General features: G+C 37.3%; 1 protein-coding gene across 2 annotated transcripts in view; it reads left to right on the forward strand.

Moving 5' to 3' along the window:
• The first annotated feature begins 267 nt into the window (after window positions 1-267).
• LMBRD1 (LMBR1 domain containing 1) overlaps window positions 268-18,221 on the forward strand; it is a 66,066-nt gene continuing 48,112 nt past the window's right edge. For both annotated transcript variants that reach the window (XM_015284746.4, NM_001006413.2), the window contains exons 1-5: window positions 268-350; window positions 1,377-1,553; window positions 5,517-5,577; window positions 15,263-15,360; window positions 16,068-16,135. In XM_015284746.4, the coding sequence (XP_015140232.2) occupies window positions 291-350; window positions 1,377-1,553; window positions 5,517-5,577; window positions 15,263-15,360; window positions 16,068-16,135 (464 nt within the window). In that variant the 5' untranslated portion in view covers window positions 268-290. The remainder of the gene's footprint in view (window positions 351-1,376; window positions 1,554-5,516; window positions 5,578-15,262; window positions 15,361-16,067; window positions 16,136-18,221) is intronic.

The raw sequence follows: 18,221 nt of genomic DNA on the forward strand, positions 1-18,221 counted from the left end.
GATCTCTGTGGGCCCCTTCCAACTCGGGATACTGTATGATACTCTTTGAAGGGTGTTGGTTGTTTTTTTTTTTTTCTTTTGTTTTTGTTTTGTTTTGGTTTTTTTTTTGGTTCACACACTGAATTTACTCGATACCTTCCCCGCAAGTACCCCGTACCTCGCCCTGCTCCGCCCCGCCGAACATCAGCCTACCGCCCGCCCGGCCGCGCCGGTCCCCATGGTGACGTTACCGCGCCTCTCTAAAGGCCCCGCCCCCGGAGGCGGGTTGACGGCTGCTGACGGAAGTGAAGATGGCGGCGGCCGCTTCTGAGCTGTTGACGGGATGGTTCCTCTTCGGCCTCGCGCTACTGGTGAGCTGGGCTCTCTCGGTCTGTTTTTCTTCGGCTCGTCCTACAGCTGCCCCACTCAGACTGCGGCATCTCACTCTCTCCCTTCTTTTTCCCTTCGCGCCTCCTTTTGGGGCAGGTTTTCCCTCTTTCCCCTTCCTTGCGGGAGCAGCAGACCTCCGAGTTCCCTCTTAAACTTTCCTCTCGCTCCCCTTCCCGGCGGGCTTCCCTCGTTCTCCCGCGTTAGCCCCGGCTTGGCCCGGCTGCCTGCTTCGCATCCCCTGGCCTGCTGCCTGTCTGCCGGCCGTGCCTCTGCCTCGCAAAGCTGTTGCTGTCTCGGGGTGTTCCTGATAAAGGCGGTGTCGTAACGCTGTAAGTCGAAACAAGAGTCCAGAGGTGAGGGCATGTAGCCGTCCTGTTCTCCTGCCTGTATCACCGGCACTACTTGGTGGTGGTGAAGGTAAAAAGAGTCAATTGTTACAATGAATCTGTTGTTGATGCTCAAATGAATGAGCATCCCGATTCTAGAACTGTAGGAGTGTAGAATGGCTTGATTTGGAAGGAACCTCAAATATCAGCTAGTTCCAACCCTGTGCTGTAGGCAGGGCTGCCTCCCACCAGCTCAGCTGCCCAGGGCTCACCCAGCCTGGCCTTGAGTGCCTACAGGAATGGGGTGCCCACAGCTCTCTGGGCAGCTGTGCCAATGCCTCACTGTCCTCGAAGTGGCAAAAAACAAAACAAAAAACTTCCCTCCTTTAATTTGAAACAATTCCTCTTTGTCCCATCACTGTCTATTCATGTAAAAAGTTAACTTCCTTGTTGTTTATGATGATTCTATGATGCTATGTTTATATTTTCCCTTGAAATGTTGGAAGGCTGCGATGTTATCTCCCTGGAGCGTTCTCTTTTTTCAGAGTGAACAAGCCCAGCTTCCTCATCTTGTTTTCATAGAAGTGGTCCTCCTGTCCTGATATAGGGTCTGACTTTAGTAGCTGCTCTCTGATGTCCTTGCTATGTTAGTCATAACTATCTTTCACTGTGTTTTTTTAGGCTATTCTGATTTTCTCCTGGGTTTATGTGCGCAAGTATCAGAGTCGAAGAGAAAGTGAAGTGATTTCTACTGTAACAGCTATCTTTGCCTTGGCAGTTGCTCTCATTTCATCAGCACTACTACCAGTGGACATCTTCTTGGTTTCGTATATGAAAAATCAAAATGGTACATTTAAGGTATGTGCTTTTGAAGATGTTAATTGTTTCTTTGAAAGAAGCAGCTCTCCTGTGTTAAGAACATAGTTCTTTTAAGCACTTGGACATAACAAGTAAACAAAACTTCTACTAGTGCTAGTGCTGTGGTTTCTGGGCACTAGCACTGCAAATACAGTGCTGTCCTCCGTTTATTATTTGATCTGGATTTCACTTCTATTACTTCATGCTTTTTCTTGTAGTATTTCCCAAATGCTACATGTTTCCAAATACTTACAAATATTTACAATATTTACAAACACATCTTGTAAATATTACTTTTTTAGTACATTATAATAGAATGCTGTAGAATAGGACTCGTACTCCCCATTATTTAAAAACTGATTTGCTTATTAGCAGCTCAAATTTCAGTTGTTTTTGCAAGAACTCTTTTATTTTGGTTCTGAAACATTAACATAATGGATTTGTGTGAGTCTTATTCTGCCTGAAATGTTGAGTATGAGATTAGCTGTGTGTGGAGCTTATTAAGCTAGTTTTTCCAGTGGAAGCTGGAAAACACCTTAAGGGGGAGTGTTTTTGTTGGGGAAGTTGTCTTACTGTATGTCTTACTACATTTTATGAGATCTGCAATTGTTGTTTTTATGCACTTGTAGCAAGATAACTGAGCAATTTTGGCACTGGAAGTGTTGCACAGTAACCATGTAGTCCTTTTGCAAGGGAGTACTGGTGCATGCATTTAGTTGTGATTGTTCCTATATATGCTGGAATACACTAAACAGAACAGTCACCTGGAAAGAACCTAAAGAGATTGAGTCCAAAAACCTACACCTAACACCTTTTCTGGAAGCAGCAATTATTTTATGTGTATTCATGGTATTGCCAAGCAGGAAAACAGGTTTTTGATTCTAGTACTGGTCAGAGAAACTTGGGAATTATCTTGCAAACTAAGTTTGAGTAGTATTTACCAAAAATGACTCCTGAAGGGTTTGGCTGTTCTCTTTAGCAGTCTTATATCTTGAGCAATAGACTATAAATACATACAGTTAGAACTGATTTGTTCTGGAAGCTTGTTTGTTTTGATAGCAAGCATGTAGGAGCAGAGAACCACACCCGAGTTTGAAGACTTGAGATTGCAGTTGGGCACACAAAACCTCATGTTATGTGATTTACAGCTCAAATATTTAAAGTGTGCTTTTTTACAGCAGTAGGGCTATTTGGATGTTATCACTGATATGCTTTCTTATTCTATTGCTGAGGCAGCACAAGACAGGGGAGATGGTGAGAACTGTTATTCTTGAAATGCGAGAGTTCTTGCTGCTGAGTGAAATTAAAGGCTGTGAGCTTTCAGTTAGCTTAGATTGAATACTTCACAAACCTTGCTTATCATCCTGAGGTGTTAAAAATTCAGTTATCTCCTTAGTGAAGTCCCATCTATTTCATGGTAGATCCTTTTTCAGACTATTCTGTTAAATACTTTTTTTTTGCTGCTTGGGAAAATCATGTAGCTATTAAAAACAAATGAACAAAAAGCAAGGAAAAAAAAAAAGAAACCATACAAGCAAACAGAAGAGAAACTCATCTAGAAATTCCAAGCCTTTTTATTTTAAGAAGGAGTTAGCTGAGATAATACTTCCTGTTCTGAGTAGGAATTACTTGTTAAATAATTTACTGTCCAAAATGTTCATGGTAGCACTTACGGCTGAGATGTGCTTGTTTCTAATGATACTTCTGTCAAAATCGTGGCTGTCTCACTTCTTGTGGTAACACACCAGAAGATCTGTGATCTAGATGTTAAGTTGGTTTTTTTTCTGAATCTAGCCATGCTATGACTCGCATTGCAACCTTTGGTATTGTCTTCCTGTTGTTGTCTAAGCTTTGGGCGAGACTACTAAGCAGAATGACAGCTTCATCTGCCTATGATGAAACATCACATACTGAAACCTGTGATGTTGCACCACTTCAAGCTCTGTTGAGATACTTGTCCAGAGTGGAGCAGTCTTCACTGGCGTACTTGTGAAATTCTTGCAGAGTCCAGTGGTGAAAGTGGAAGTGTCTGCTTTAAGAGGGACAAAATGAAATTGAAAGCCATTCTCTCACCAAAATGTGTAGAAGGTCTAAAATGTCAGATCAGCTTGTTCTCCTTTTGTTTGGGGAAGTTAGCTGTTGTGGTTTGAGTAGTACTGTTGTAACTGAATACATTAACATCGGTCACTAACTGATCACAGCTGTTGGGGGAGCAAGGGAGATGCCTCTGACTCATACTAGTAAGGGAAGCAAATGTTTTCACTGATAAATTTTTGTGATAAAAGCTCCCTCAAATGCTTTTTGTTTTAGGTGAACTGGAACAGCATTTTCAAAATTATCTTTGCATGGCAACCTTTTGCTAATTTGTTTACTTCAAATGTTTTTGATTGTATTTAAAATTTCTAGGATCTTCAGCATGGCTTTTTTTAAGGAGAAATTAAAAGTTGTAGCTTAATTTAGGCCATCATATCCATTGCACATACTTAAAATTTGATTCCTTCATCTTACAGATGCTTTAAAGGTGATATGATGTATTGGTAAATATAAGGAACAGTATGAAGTACAGCAGAACAGTGTAGAATGTGTAAATTCAGCAGATCTTAAGGGAATTTGTCATGTTTTCATCTTAAACTGCTCCTGAAGGCAATAGTGAAATAGTGAAACCTTCTTAATCTGTTGTGATCCTGATGCATTTGCTATGTATCTTGTGAAGGTGGGCCATAATAGATGGAGGGGAAAACAGGCTGGACCTAGAGGCTCTCCTGATAAGTTAGTCCTCAGCTGAGTCCTCTATAAATATAAATTTATATACCTTTCAGTTTGACAAATACTCATGCTGTTGGTACTGATGTCAAAGCTCTGATGCTCACTAGGTAGCAGTGTGTGTCTTCTGACAAGGATGGCTGCTGTCCTTAGCTTTTGAGACGCCTCAGAGGAAGATGTTACTGCTTCTGAATTGCTGATGAGGTGTGCATATGGATAACTTTCTGCTGAGAATAAGAATTCTTACTTTAGCTTGTGTAAAACTTTCAAGTAGAGCTTCAGCAGCTGAATGGAAGCTGATATAATAGGTATGCTATATGTATAAGTTGGCTTACATTGCAGACTTTTCTTGTGCAGAGTTGAAGCTCGGGTATGTTTATATGCTGTGGTGAAGGAAATTTTTATATCTTTACCTATCTTAATGTGAGATGGCACCTCTCTTTTGCTGTGCTCTAATGTATGCTTCCTAGTCTATTACTGTGGTCTGGTACACAACTTCAAGCAACCAAATGGAAAATAATTATGATGTTTTAATGTTGTACATCTTTGTTATTGATCTTAGTAATTCTTTTCTGAAGTTAGAGGAGGAACTGTTTTTTTTAACAGTGAAGTCCTACTGTACTTCAGTAATAGGTAGCTCTCTTTGTAAAGTGGCTGGGCCACTTGAGCAATGATAGGACTAAAAGGTTTTCTTACTTGGTCTTTTTTAATGTCAGTTTGGAATCTCTTAAAGCTCGCTCTTATTCTAAGACCTAGTAGAAGGTAAACAGTGCTGCATAACTCCTTTTCCCTGTTTTTTAGCAATTCCCAATCTTGGTAATGTGAAACCTTTTTATTGAGAGGAAAGAACTTCATAAGGAGCATGTCACTGATTTAATCGTGACCCTCTCAGTGTCTGCTGTAGTATTCTAGCAATGCAGAAAGAAAAGGGCTGGAACTGAGAATAACTATATTCTCAGTCAGGCAGGTGGGATGATTGTAGTGTCTGTCCCCTGAAAAGCAGCACATTCTTAGTCAAATTTCTGTTAGTGAATTAGTTCAACTTAAATTCCAATGATTAAAATCAAGCAACTGGGTGCCTAATGCTTTCTTTTCCTTAGGCATTTGAAATAAGTGTGGGTTTTTTTTCAGTTCTGTTAAAAGGCCATTTAAAAAATACTCTTTTACTTGATGTTAAATTCTTTTATTCTTTATTAATAGGACTGGGCTGATGCTAATGTTTCAAGACAAATTGAAGACACTGTACTTTATGGATACTATAGTAAGTATTTCTAATGTTCTTCCTCTACAGTTAATAGGATCCATCACTTAAAAGCTTCATGCCTTCACTTAAAACTGTAAGTTGTTGTACTGTATTATTTCTATGTGGTTACACAGTAGCCTTACATTTAGACCATTTCAGTGAAGATTTTGCATTCGAGAGCCCCTCTAAAAGTGTAGATGTATTTAAGACCTATCCAGGAAGAGACTGATGGCTTCTGTTTTGTCCATTGTTTACATGTGTTGTGTTTGCGTGTTTAGAATCCATTTAGGGAAAGTCTTGGCTTTCGTATAATTTTTATGGCACTGAAAATATGCAGCAATGTGAAACTTGCATCGGGTGTCCTGTTAGTGCAACTATAACAAATGGTACTGTTGTGCATATTCAGAGTCAGAAACTACCGTATACAAAACAAAGAGCTACTGCAAATTAGTGTATATAGACTACTTCAAAGATGGTAATCCTAAGCAATACTGAAGCAAAAAGTGAATTCAAATCTTATAAAGTACATGTTAACCAAACTAGTGGAGTTTTAAATCAGTGCTTTTAGTTGTACTCAGGGAAAGCTTCTGCTACCAGTAAAGATATTTAAGACTTACAGAAAAATGCTTATGACAGCTGGAGTAAAATGACTACTGTGGTCAGTGATACACATTCAAAGGAAGAATAATTACATGTTTTTAGTCTTCTAAGACCTGGAAGGCTGTAGATTGGCTATCTTGAGTATTTTTTTTTTTTACATCAGAAAATAGTTGATTTCAAATAGTAGACTACTTCTTAAGTGACAGAATATGTATTGCCTGATGGAGATGATCACACAGACTAGAATCAGTAGTTTCATGCTTAATGAAACCTAAAAATAAAAGTTAAAAGAAACTCCTGTGGCTTTATGTGAGTTGTGTGAATAGAAACTTTGTGGAAGAAACTGCTTTATTGTAGAAGAGTAGAATCACTTTCTGTATACTTCCTACTCCTGTTACATTGCTGAGGATTTGTTTCACAAGTAATCATGTGAGTTGTCTTCAACTCCTCTCTGGACTGTCTGTGTAGATTTGTAAAACTGATGGATGAATTTCCATAAAATAGTTTGGGTTAACAAAGGTTTGGAGGACTGGGGAACTCTTTTCAGGCCACAAATGCCTGAAATCAATTATACACTTAAAATCAAGAGTATAATTGATTCAGACTGGTTACCTTCAATTTATTTTTATTACTGAGTAACTTAAAGAATATATCAATCTGAAACTTAAATGAAAATTATGCAAATATGAACTCTTGCTTATAAAAGTTCACATGAGCTTTTTCACTTCCAAACAGCTAGCTAAATTGTTTTATAAATACAGAATTTGATTTTTGTAGTTTGGTAGCTGCCATTACTTGCTCTCTATTAGGATTTCAGCTAGCATTGTTCTCCCATGCTCTGTGTTGCTTCTACCTTCTAAGCATCTGCTGCAGGTAAACTTTTCACTAAAAGATATGTTTACAGATGCTTTTAAAACTTTTTTGTTCAATAACTTAAATTTTATAGGTTGGCTTGTATGCTAATTAAATCAAGTCAAGTTATTTTAATTGCTTTTATGAAGAAAGCTTAACTATTTTTGCCTTCTATGTGAAGTGCTACTAAGACTCAAAACCTGATTTGGTATCTTTTAATTTCAGTTTTACTCGATTAATAGTGACTACAGGTTCTAATACACTTTGCTTTTATCCATATTAAGGTGCAGTGTTCTTAGGGCATTTCCAAACATCCTCGAGTTCAGGATTTCTGGAGAGTTGCCTTTTTTAAACTGCAATGCAGGAAGCACAGTACCTACTTAAGCAGGTGGTTACTTGTAATTCACATCTGACATTACCAAAGAACTTGGTTTATTTCATTTGTATTTAAAATCACACTAAATGGTGAAGTTTAAGGTCTCTCATTATAGCCAGATATTCAAGGTTAAGCCTGAAGAACCTTAAAGTTTTTGATTTTTGGTCTACTTTCATGTCTCCTTGAAGTTCTGCAGGACTAATGTTTTATTTCATAGTATATCCTCCAGATGGTGGTAGAGATTTAAAGATGTTTTAAAATATTTTTCTTGAGTAACTTTCAATTTGAGGAATTGCTGCAATTTTATAAATACAACTACTTTGAAGTAGTAACCTTTCAGAAGATGGTATCATTCCTGCATGAAAACACAGCCTAATGATTTTCTTGTCTGTTTGGTTGAGTCCCCTGCTGTGTAATACAGGGAAGTGAAAGCTGAGAAGGATAAACTTAGGCAACTCTTATGGCACAATTCCATTTTTCTCATATCTTTTAATAATACTTGGTCTTTACATGCTTTAAAATAAAGAGGTGACCAGGCAGAAATCTCCTTTTGTACCTAGTCCTAGTATTATGCATGTAAAACCAGTATTCTTCTCCCTTCAGAAAGTGCACTGCTAGCTAGCTATATAGATCTTCTATCCCTCCTATAGCTCTGCTGCGCTTGTGATTTAAACAGAGGGGCAGTGTCTTAAGTCTACCAACTGACCATGCTCTGCCACCTCTAATTGTAGCAAGAACTTGGAGTCTTTGGTTTAACCGTTGATGGATATTAAGGACTGTTTTGCTGCCTGAATTGCAACTTACAGAGAAATATGTCACTAAATTTAAAGAAGCTTTTTTTGTTACAGAACTGATAGACTTCTTTTTCATACCCAGCTGATAGATTGCTTGGCTTGATTATTTCTATGGAAGTAGAGTTGTTGTGTACTGCTAGAAAGAAGAATGAGGTAACTTTGAATTGGGCTTTTGAAATATCTCTATTTTGAAGTGAATCTAAAAGCCTAGCTTAGGAAAACAGTTCACTGATTGCTTCAATGCTGTAGTTGCCTAGTGTATTATTTCTCATAAAACGAGCAGCAGTGGAAAGGGTCTGCCAGTACTGAAGTGATTGAAGAGTGATCAGAGGTTGGCAGATGCTGTAAAACAGCATGTCAGCTTGTGTTTGGAAGGGAAACTGTTTTCAGAAAGGTTTATAATTTGAAACCACATAATGGCTCTTTCTTCTGTATCCTAGGAGTCAGGCTGAAACAATTCCCAGTTACTTTAGAGTTGTTCTGTTGCTGTTCCTGTAGTAAGTAAAGCCTGCTTATTAGAATCAGGCTGGTGTTCAGTAGTGTTTGCTGAAGCGTTCTGAGTTGTGAAGGGATGACATCTCCATCTTCCTGTGAGACAGACCTCTTGACCTACATGTGTTAAGTGTCTGATAACTGTGGTGTATTCAGGACTGTCTGCTAAATGCTACTGCAGTATCTGATTATGTTTTACATTATAGGCCAAACTTTTGGGTTTTCATTTCATATTTATGGGCAGTACTTTCTCAAGTGTGCAGTAATTAATGTGTAGTGGTTCATAAATTTAAAAACTGAGTGAAAATTTACCCAAAGTAAGTTTTTAATGCAAGTCTTTGATACTGCATCAACTTAAAGATCTGGACTCCCAGGAAGCAGTAGGTAGAAGTCAAACACAGCTGTATGTTTTCATAGTCTAATTTTAGCAGAAGACATGCTAAATGCTGTGCAGAACTTGCTAGCTGTACATGACAAATGCTGTGGAGTGATATCAAACAAAAAAAAAAAAGCCCCACTCATAAGGATGGTGTTTGAGAACCAGGGTTCTCAAAATAGTTACTTTTACAGTATTGGCACTCTTCTAAACTGCTTGAATTGTCCATCTGCAAACAAGTATTGTGATAAACACCTGATATTTGTGATAGTTTGCTTGTTTTTAACTGATAGTTATTTGTCTCTGCAGTCTTGCTTAATAAATGCTTTAAGAAGTCTTCTGTTAGATATGAGAGTATATTTGGGAAGGAACACATTTCTCTAGGTCTTCTGAAATAGCTTGTAACTCACATTCTCAGTGGAAGTAAGGGAGTACATAACAAAATACTGTTTTAAGCATATCAGTAGCATTTGTCTTATGCCATGTACAAGTATATGCTGCAATCTGGAAGAGCAGATGGTTTGTGTGATGGAAGAGACTTCTGATCATATATGGTTCTTGAACCTACTGTAGTTTTGAAGGGATCTGAGGGGACTGTAGTTATTTTGGGTACTCTGCATGAAATGTTCCTGAACTTCTCAAGTATATTGTGGCTTCTTTTACCAAGTATATTTTGCAAGTCCTTGTTTCTTCTAGCAGTATGTGAGTGCAACTAGGAACAGTAGTAGATAAGTCAAAATATTATGAAGGGACTATTGCAATAACTTACGTGAAGATTACTACCAAATCTGACTCTAATTGTCTTTGTATGGATGTAGTATAAACTGGAAGAGAGTAACTCGTAACTCTTGCTGAAGATTGCTTAGGCTTCCTCTGTGACAGGACTTGTCATTGCGTTGTATAGCCAGCAAGTTCCCTTTTGCAGTGATACTGCTTCAATTTTCAGATTCAACCCAGCAAAAATGTTTTGAAGCAGAAGTTGAACCTCTGCACAAGATCAGAGAACAAATACTGGTTTAAAACTGTTGTGGATAGACGTGAAATAAGAAGTCAGACAGTTATGGCACAAGGTCACGTAGCAGGGAGTTGGTGGAAGGAAATCTTTATCACTTGGCTGACCATTTGCTCTGCAGAACTTCTGATTTTTTTTTTTTGAAGGTTGGTTTTCCAGGGAATAAACAGCCCTTTTAGTGGGTAGAAGAACAGGCAATTAGTTGCTTGCCTGAAGTGACTGCTTTGAACTGATGAAAAGTGTTAATCTCTTTAAAACTGTGAATGATAAAATTTGATCATCAGATAAGTCTGCTCTCCTGGGCTGATAGGAACTTTACCAAATCTTCAAGTTTCCTTTGTGGTGCAATATAAAGAAAACTGTTCTTCTGCTTTCACTAAATTAGATAAAGTTGTGTTAAAGAAGCTTTATTTTAGGAGATATAAAGCCTTCTTCAGTGTTTTCCTCTCAGGTGTTTTGAATAGGTTGTTCTAAGGCTTTACCTGATAAATGAAGGGTCTTGCTTAAAATGATTGTGCTTTGGAAAACCAGAGGCAAAACTGCTTTTAAACTTTTCAATGTTATGGCCCTGTAAAGTTACTATGGTAACATGGCTTTTTGACAATGTACTAGTGCATGTAAATAAAGTTACCTTCAAGTTGTAGTAACAAATTCTGTCTGGAAATGAAAGCCAATAACTTCTGTAGAAAACATTTAGACTGAAGTTAAGGGCTACATGCCAGCAGGGAATTTGTGATGGACCAGAAATTCTGGATGTTGAACCTTGTGTGCAGGTTGTGCCTTGAAGTTGATAAGAAGTATACAAGTAGTGTTTGAGGCTAGTATTTGCTGGCTGCGAACTTTAATTATTTGGTGAAGCATTATTTGAAGAAGGTAAGATTTAAACTCATGGCTGTGAGATGGAAAGCTGCTGCTGAAGTTGATTGTCACCTAAGCTGAGTGACTACTTGTCGGGTAGGCTTATGCACTGCCTGAAGCTCATAGTCTGTGCCTGTGTGTTTACCAGTGTTTCCCTGCAGAACCCTCACCATGAGCCACTGTAGCTATATGAGGCTGCTTACTTTCATGACTGAGTTGGCACAAGAACCTTTATCTGCACCTGGAATTAGCTCAGCTCTATTCTTGTAGTCAACAGCATGTAGTGCAAGAAGTATCACCTAAAGCTAGATGCTGCCGTGAACTTGAAGTGTGCTATTCATGCCAGTAGGGATCCAGTTTCCAACAGCGTGCTTTTTTTAACCTCACTGCTTGGGCCAGTGTTGGCATTTGCTGGGTGCTTGTGCTTTGCTAGTCAGAGTTTAGAAATTAGTTGAAAATCACTTTGACTGTTGGAAGCACTGAAGTTGGAAAGAGGCCTCTGGAGATAGTTTAATTCAACACCTCCCTTTGTAGCACTGTGTTCATGTGAGTTGCCATCACAATTCAGAGCATCTCCAAGGATGGAAACTCTTCTGTGCTTTCAAGTAGTCTGTCAGTTTTCTAAATCATTTTGATGTCACTGCTATATTTGTGTCTTTTATGCCAGTGTAGTGAGCTAAGATGACCCAGCACAAGGTATAGCATACTGGAGGTGATGCAAAGATGTTAATATGACAGGTGGATGGAGGGGAGAGGAGCTGGCACTACTCCTTGTATCAGAGGTATTTTGCCGCTTGGTGATAACTGAGGTTTGTATAATCAAGCAGATGCTCACGGTTGTTTTTTTTGTTATTGATGTGAGATGTTGATGTGCTTCATTGTCTACCTCGAGTGTTTGTCTAAAAATAGTTACACCAAAGTAGTATTTTTAGCTTTACTTACACACAAGCTTTACTGGGGCTTTGAGCAACCTGGTCTAGTGGGAGGTGTCCCTGCCTATAGTGAGATGGTTGGAATGATCTTGAAGGTCACTTCCACTGCAAACCATTCTTTGATTCTAAGCAACTCCTGTTTTATAATTCTAAAGACCTGGGTTGAATACTGCAAAGAAAAATGTGAACTAGCCATTTTTCTTAGCTGAGGGAGGGAAGTGGAAGGTTTTCCATAGATCGGGAGGGGAGGGTGAGGGAAATGACCTAATAAAACCAGATTAGTCTTCAATGTCCATTTATACTTACTACTTCTCTAAGTCCAAGTGTAGTTGCTTGTCAGTACCATGTAACAGCATCTGTCTTGCTGCTGGCTTGTCTTCAGTGTAATTAGCTTGCTTGAAATGGACATTCTGAATAGAAAACTTGCAGACGTAATGAGTATCCTTGTCTGTTTACGGAGTTGAGAAATGAAGCTACAGAAGGTCACCAGGCTTTCATGACTTCTCTAAATATCTTCTGTTTCTGCTATTGGGATGATGGTACTGGGCTTGATGTACTATTGGCCTGACCACATTTTTGTACAGGCTGTTACAGAACAGTTTTTCTCAAATCTGTATTGAGAATTGCAGAAAAACAATACTTCATGAATTTCTATTTTCTATTCTTCCAGTAGTTTAATAGACAGCACCCTCTTCTTTAGAGTATATAAGGCTTGAGTTGGAGTTGTGTGTGAATAGCATCAATTTGATGTAATTTAGTGTTACTAAGCGATTGCAATCAGGCTTCCTCACCCTTCTGTGGGTAGCATAGAGACTAGCTAGATAAATATTGATGTTCTTGTAGTTTAACTATCTTTAGATTTCAGTCTTTTATTAGTTTAATCAATTTGTTGAAAACTCTCCTGTAGCTATGTCTTGCTCCCTTCTTTGAGAAGCTGCATTTTTAATATTAGAGTTCACTTTCCTTTAAAGCTGATCACAGCTACTGAGGTAACCTGTTGAATACAATTCCATTGCTGCAAAGTAATCGTCCAATTAGTTGAAGGATTTTGGATTTTCTAGTTGATGGAAGTGTGTACAAAAGGAGATAGGTAGTACTTTGCCTCAAAGTACTTTAAAGTCAGATTGACATAAGGGGAATTGTTGGGTTCTTTAAAAGTTTTATCCTTTATTATGCTCAACATTATCTCCATTTTTTCAGAACTCTACTTTGGGTTGCACAAAAGCAAGGCTCAACCCTTCTGTATTGTTTTCATTATGTTGTTAAACCAGTATGGATTTATTTTCCTGATCTGATAAATTCCTGGTTACAATAACAAAATGGGAACACTGGTGAGAACTTCAGTTAGTATAACTATGGCTTCACAGAAAGTGAAGTGATTTAACCTTCTGGTATGGCTGATCTGGACTCTAACTTGCTTTGCTTAAACTGGCAATGAAGAGAATCTTAGAGATGTGAACTTCAAAGTTGTGGAATCTAGGATGTCAGGAACTTTGTAATATTCTATTTAGAGCTGCTTACACTTGAATCTAAATTTGATTTAAATATTCTGGAATGCAAACGTTATCTTAAACGTCTGTATATTGTTTTCATGTGAGCCATTGGATGTGGAAAAGGAAATGAATTGGAAGGAGATAAAACTACTAGTAGCAATATGGGCATTCAGTAGGAATTAAATACATTGTCATCTTATTTGATTTTTTTGAATGGTGTGGGTATGAACTGTTTATCTTCTAATGTATTAGAGAAATGATGTACTTATAGAACTACTATAGGTAGTTCTTGGACTTTCTTTACTGTAGAAGTTGAATCTGGTATTAATTCAGCCACCTTTATTTGGTGCACAAACTACTCCTCTAAGTATTCATGTGGTCATGGAATTGAATTGCTGTGTGTTCGGTACAGGTTTTTGGTTTATGAAATTCCTTCTGACTTGAACCTAAGCTTGTTACTTCACTGTTTTAGTTGAAAGGTAACACATACACAGCTTGGAAGTCTGGGATAAATTAATCTTGGGAAAATGTCTTTTTATCATCTTTCTAGCGACTTAACTTGCCAAACACCTGTGACGGCCTTTGGAAAAACTAGACATGGTGCTATTGATAGCAGTTGTTGAAAATACTTTTTTTTAAGAAGTGTTTTCTGCACTGAATTAAACTTTGGCTGTTGTACTGTGTGGTGCTCAGATGGTTGTGGTTTTTGAGAAGCCATTCATACTTGTAAAGACTGGGTGAACTATACTGCAATTCAGATTTAAATATCCAATTAAATAAGACTTCAACAAAAATAGTTTAGCTGATGATTAATTTAGCTGATTGTCTGTATCAGTTGGTAATAGTCATCCATATATATACTATAGAAGATAAAAAAAGCTTAGAAAACTGAATATTAGTTGGAAGAATTACAGAAGATGTCAGGAAACAGTTTCATAACATAAAGCGTACTATAAATCCCTTCTTTTCTGAAGACTAAAAACAAATGCATGGTAGTTATTAAATAGAGCTCAGTCTCTAAATGCTAGCAGTTCAAACTCAAAAAGATAGTTAAGCTTAGTGTCAGAAGCCTGAGCTGAAAATACATTACTGCACGAATGGTGTTTTTGAATCTTTCTTCCTTGATCTCTTTGTAAGAAACATGGTTCAGTTCTGTTATGTGAGTTGTGGCCACACATCATATATAAAAATTATGCTGAAGTTAACAAAATAGATGTAAACTTGCAAGCAGGGTGTTTTCTGTGCTCGCGGTGACCTCTTTAGAATGTTTATTTTGATCTTTAATGATGATTGTGACTTCAATTAGTTACTGGCACAGTGCAGCTTGTACTTTATATTAAAAAAAGAGAAGATTTGATTTGAGAGGCTTGGTTCCTGGAAGCAGTCACAATATTGAAGCAGTTTGCATACTGCTCTAGAACATCTATAAATGCTTTCGCGTATTTAGAACTGAAGTTTGTTGATGGATGTGAGAGTTTGTGAACAAACCAAAAGCTGTTTGTTACTTGGTACACTTGGGTACTCTAAATCTATAAGATCTGTAAGATCTGTATGTCTCATCTGTAAGATGAGAGGCCACAAATTAAGTTAGTACAGAAAACAGAACATATAATTGTTATTCTTAGTTCTTCCCTAGCATGGTAGTTCTATACATCAACAGCATGTAGGAGATGCTTCCTTTTAGTCTTTTTGTAATTGCTGCATTGAAGATTGATCTGAAATGGTTAGCCTAAAGAGTTAACTCTAAAAATCCTTTGGGTTAATAAAGCAGCAGTAATTTACAGGCCAGACATTAAAATTTAACTTCTCAACGTTTGTAATTGAGATCTAGAATGATAAGAAACTGGTCTTTGATTCTTTTCTATGGGTTACTATGTAGTAAATGAAGTGTCAGTCTGATTTTGTATCTTTCTCCTAGCCTTATACTCCATCATATTGTTCTGCGTCTTTCTGTGGATACCATTTGTCTATTTCTATTACGAGGAGAAGGAAGAAGATGATGGCAACACATGCTCAGTAAGTTGTCTATAGCAAAACACTATGGCAAAGGAAGTTAATAACATACCAAAAAGATAAAAAAAAAAATTTCCCTAAATTCTGGAAATATCTTTGAATGGGTTAAGGCAAGAGGATTATACTGCTTCCGAGGTAGAAACTAAATCTGAGTATCTTGTTGCATTTTGTGGAAGTAGGTGGTAGTAATTTAACTTCAGCTTCTAATTGGTGATGTCTGTGTAATACATGGAAGATTTTTGCCATGGATGATAATCCAAGGAGCACAAATACATGCCATAAGCTGTTATCTTCTAAATTAAAGCAAGTGTTTACCCAAATAAATCTTTTAATCAGTAATCATGGTCACTTGCAAATGCATTCATTTGTAATCTTAACGTGAGGGAAGGTTTATAATTGTGGTCATAATAATCAACAACGTAAAATACTGATAGTAAGAGTTTACTGTGAGTTTATTGTTTTGAACAAGTTCACTTCGGCTTCTGGCCAAATTTAAGATGGAAGCATGATTCAATGTCATTGTTCATGGTCCTCAAGTTATAAGACTATTTAAGAAGTAGTTCTGAGTCCGAGTAGTATACTTGATTATGTTTTGAAGTCTTTTGTAAATCACCTGCTGTGCTAATTATGCTTTGTGATAGCATAATCACTGGATAAATCACTTTGGATTTATTTTACATTATTATATTAACTTTCTTTTTAATATACAGCAGGTTAAAACTGCACTCAAATATACTCTAGGATTCATCACAGTTTGTGCAGTTCTTCTCTTGATTGGGTAAGTATTTATGTATTGAATAGTAATGGGTGATGTGATAAATAGAACCCTAAATGGAACTTTTTTCTATGTAAGGTTAAAAGGGTAGAATGTGATGCACTCAACCTTTATCACTATATATCTTATGTCTGTTAGGGATTAAATACTGTGTTGTGCATCTGAAAAGCAAGAGTGGAACTAGAAGCTAAAATGATTTACTTCCTTAATTGTGGAGGTACTTAGGCTTCCACATTCTGCCTTCTTGTACAGTATAAGCATATCTCAAGAGCACGATGGCTGCAACTTTTATTTACAACTGTGTTGACATCTTAATGTACAACAGGGGGCAAAAGATACGTGCTTTTAGTGTTTACTGTCTTTATGACCAAATGCATTCCTGAATGTCCCAAATGAGCTTTTCAGGAATATGGGTGGCAGTCTCCCAAATGGAGGTGCTCTGTGGAAAAACATATAGTGTGGGGTTGTACTTGACATAATGACATAATTATACTTTGTGCAACAAAGGTTTTATTAGCATTTGTTTAAAATGTAGTCATGATAGAACGTATGTTAAAATGCTCTGTACTGAAGTACTAAAATATGAGCTGGAAACTAACAAAGTTAATGGTTTTTGTTGCATGCTGTCTTATTTGAAAATTGTTTCTAGTTTGAGAAAATCTTTGAATTAAGTTTCTAAGAATTCTAGTGTTCTTTCAATTGAAAGTAAGTTATTGACTATTATGAAAGCTGAGGGAGAGGAGGTTCAGCTAGCTTAACCAAGGTCTAAAAATATGACTTAGTGCTCTGACAAAAGCTGTTTCTTTCATCATGTACTTGTACTACAGGAGTACTTATAGAAACTCTATTATACAATGTAGCTTACTTTACTATACAATGTACCTGTAGTAGGGGTGTCCAATCTCCACACTTTTGGAATCTGTAAGTAGGTTTATTCATTTCAAGTAAGTTGGAACTTGGTTCTTGATGTCCTAATTATCCTCTGCTCTTCTGCTTGTCTGCTTGTAAAATATGCAGAATTTGTAAGCTACAGTGACTTCTTTAGCCCTCTTCTGGTGCTGTGCTGTGTAACAGTGAGCTTGTCTGCAAATTAATCACAGCCCAAGCACTACAGCTTTAAGCTAGTTAATGAAAAAATGCTTTTCCAAAAATTCAGATTCAGAATAGCCACTGGTGTAAATCTGTTGTGGGGAAGCGGAACTCCTTTAGGTAGCAGTATGGCATACAGAATTTCTGGTTTGTAATCAGAAGCTTTTTTTGCTTTTACAAATAAGAGATTGCTCTCTTTTAAGTTAGCAGTACCATCCTAATGCCCTGGCAATGGTTAAGAACCTGTATTATTTAAATTGTTTTACAGAAACATCCTTTTATTGACTGACTTCTTTAAGGGAAGGTTTAAGACTGAAAGCTCAGTTTAGGAAACAAATAAGAACTGTACTGAGGAAAAATGTGAACTTCAGTCCCATTATATAGTAATTATGGGTATCTGTAGTCTGAATGTTTTATGTTCATATACTATGGAGAAGTCGGAGTTGGTTCGCTGCCTGCTCAACAAGGGCAAAGAGCAGTATAAGAAGTCCCAGTGCCATTGGAATGAGCTAAAATTGTGTTGAAGCTGAAGTCTCAGCATGAGAGGTTTTATTAAATGTAATAAAATTTAATGTAAATAAATAATTAAATTATAAATAAATATTTTATTTAATGTGAAGACAATCTGAGACAAACTGGCAATAGCAGGAGAGCTTTTTTTCACTGGTTTTAAGAGGTAAGCATGTGGTTAGGATCAGATCAACACTAAAGCAGACTGGTATCTTATGCATGGGATTTAACTTTGGCATGCTAAGCTTAGTGGACTAGGATGGACTCCTGTTTAGGTTGCAGTAACAAGAGGGGCTGCAATATTTCCTGTTAACTTGCTAGTAAAATAAACTTCTAGTCTGTACTGTTCTTGTGCTCATATGATATGGTTAGTGCCTTTTATCAGAACAGAAGTTTTCTTGATTGATATAGCAAATTGTCTGTATTATTAGCAGATCTATACATAGCTTGTCTCTAAAGATAGAGATGTCTAGTGGAGACCTTCTCTTTC

The sequence above is a fragment of the Gallus gallus genome, chromosome 3, assembly GCF_016699485.2.
Source record: "Gallus gallus isolate bGalGal1 chromosome 3, bGalGal1.mat.broiler.GRCg7b, whole genome shotgun sequence".
Lineage (NCBI taxonomy): Eukaryota > Metazoa > Chordata > Aves > Galliformes > Phasianidae > Gallus > Gallus gallus.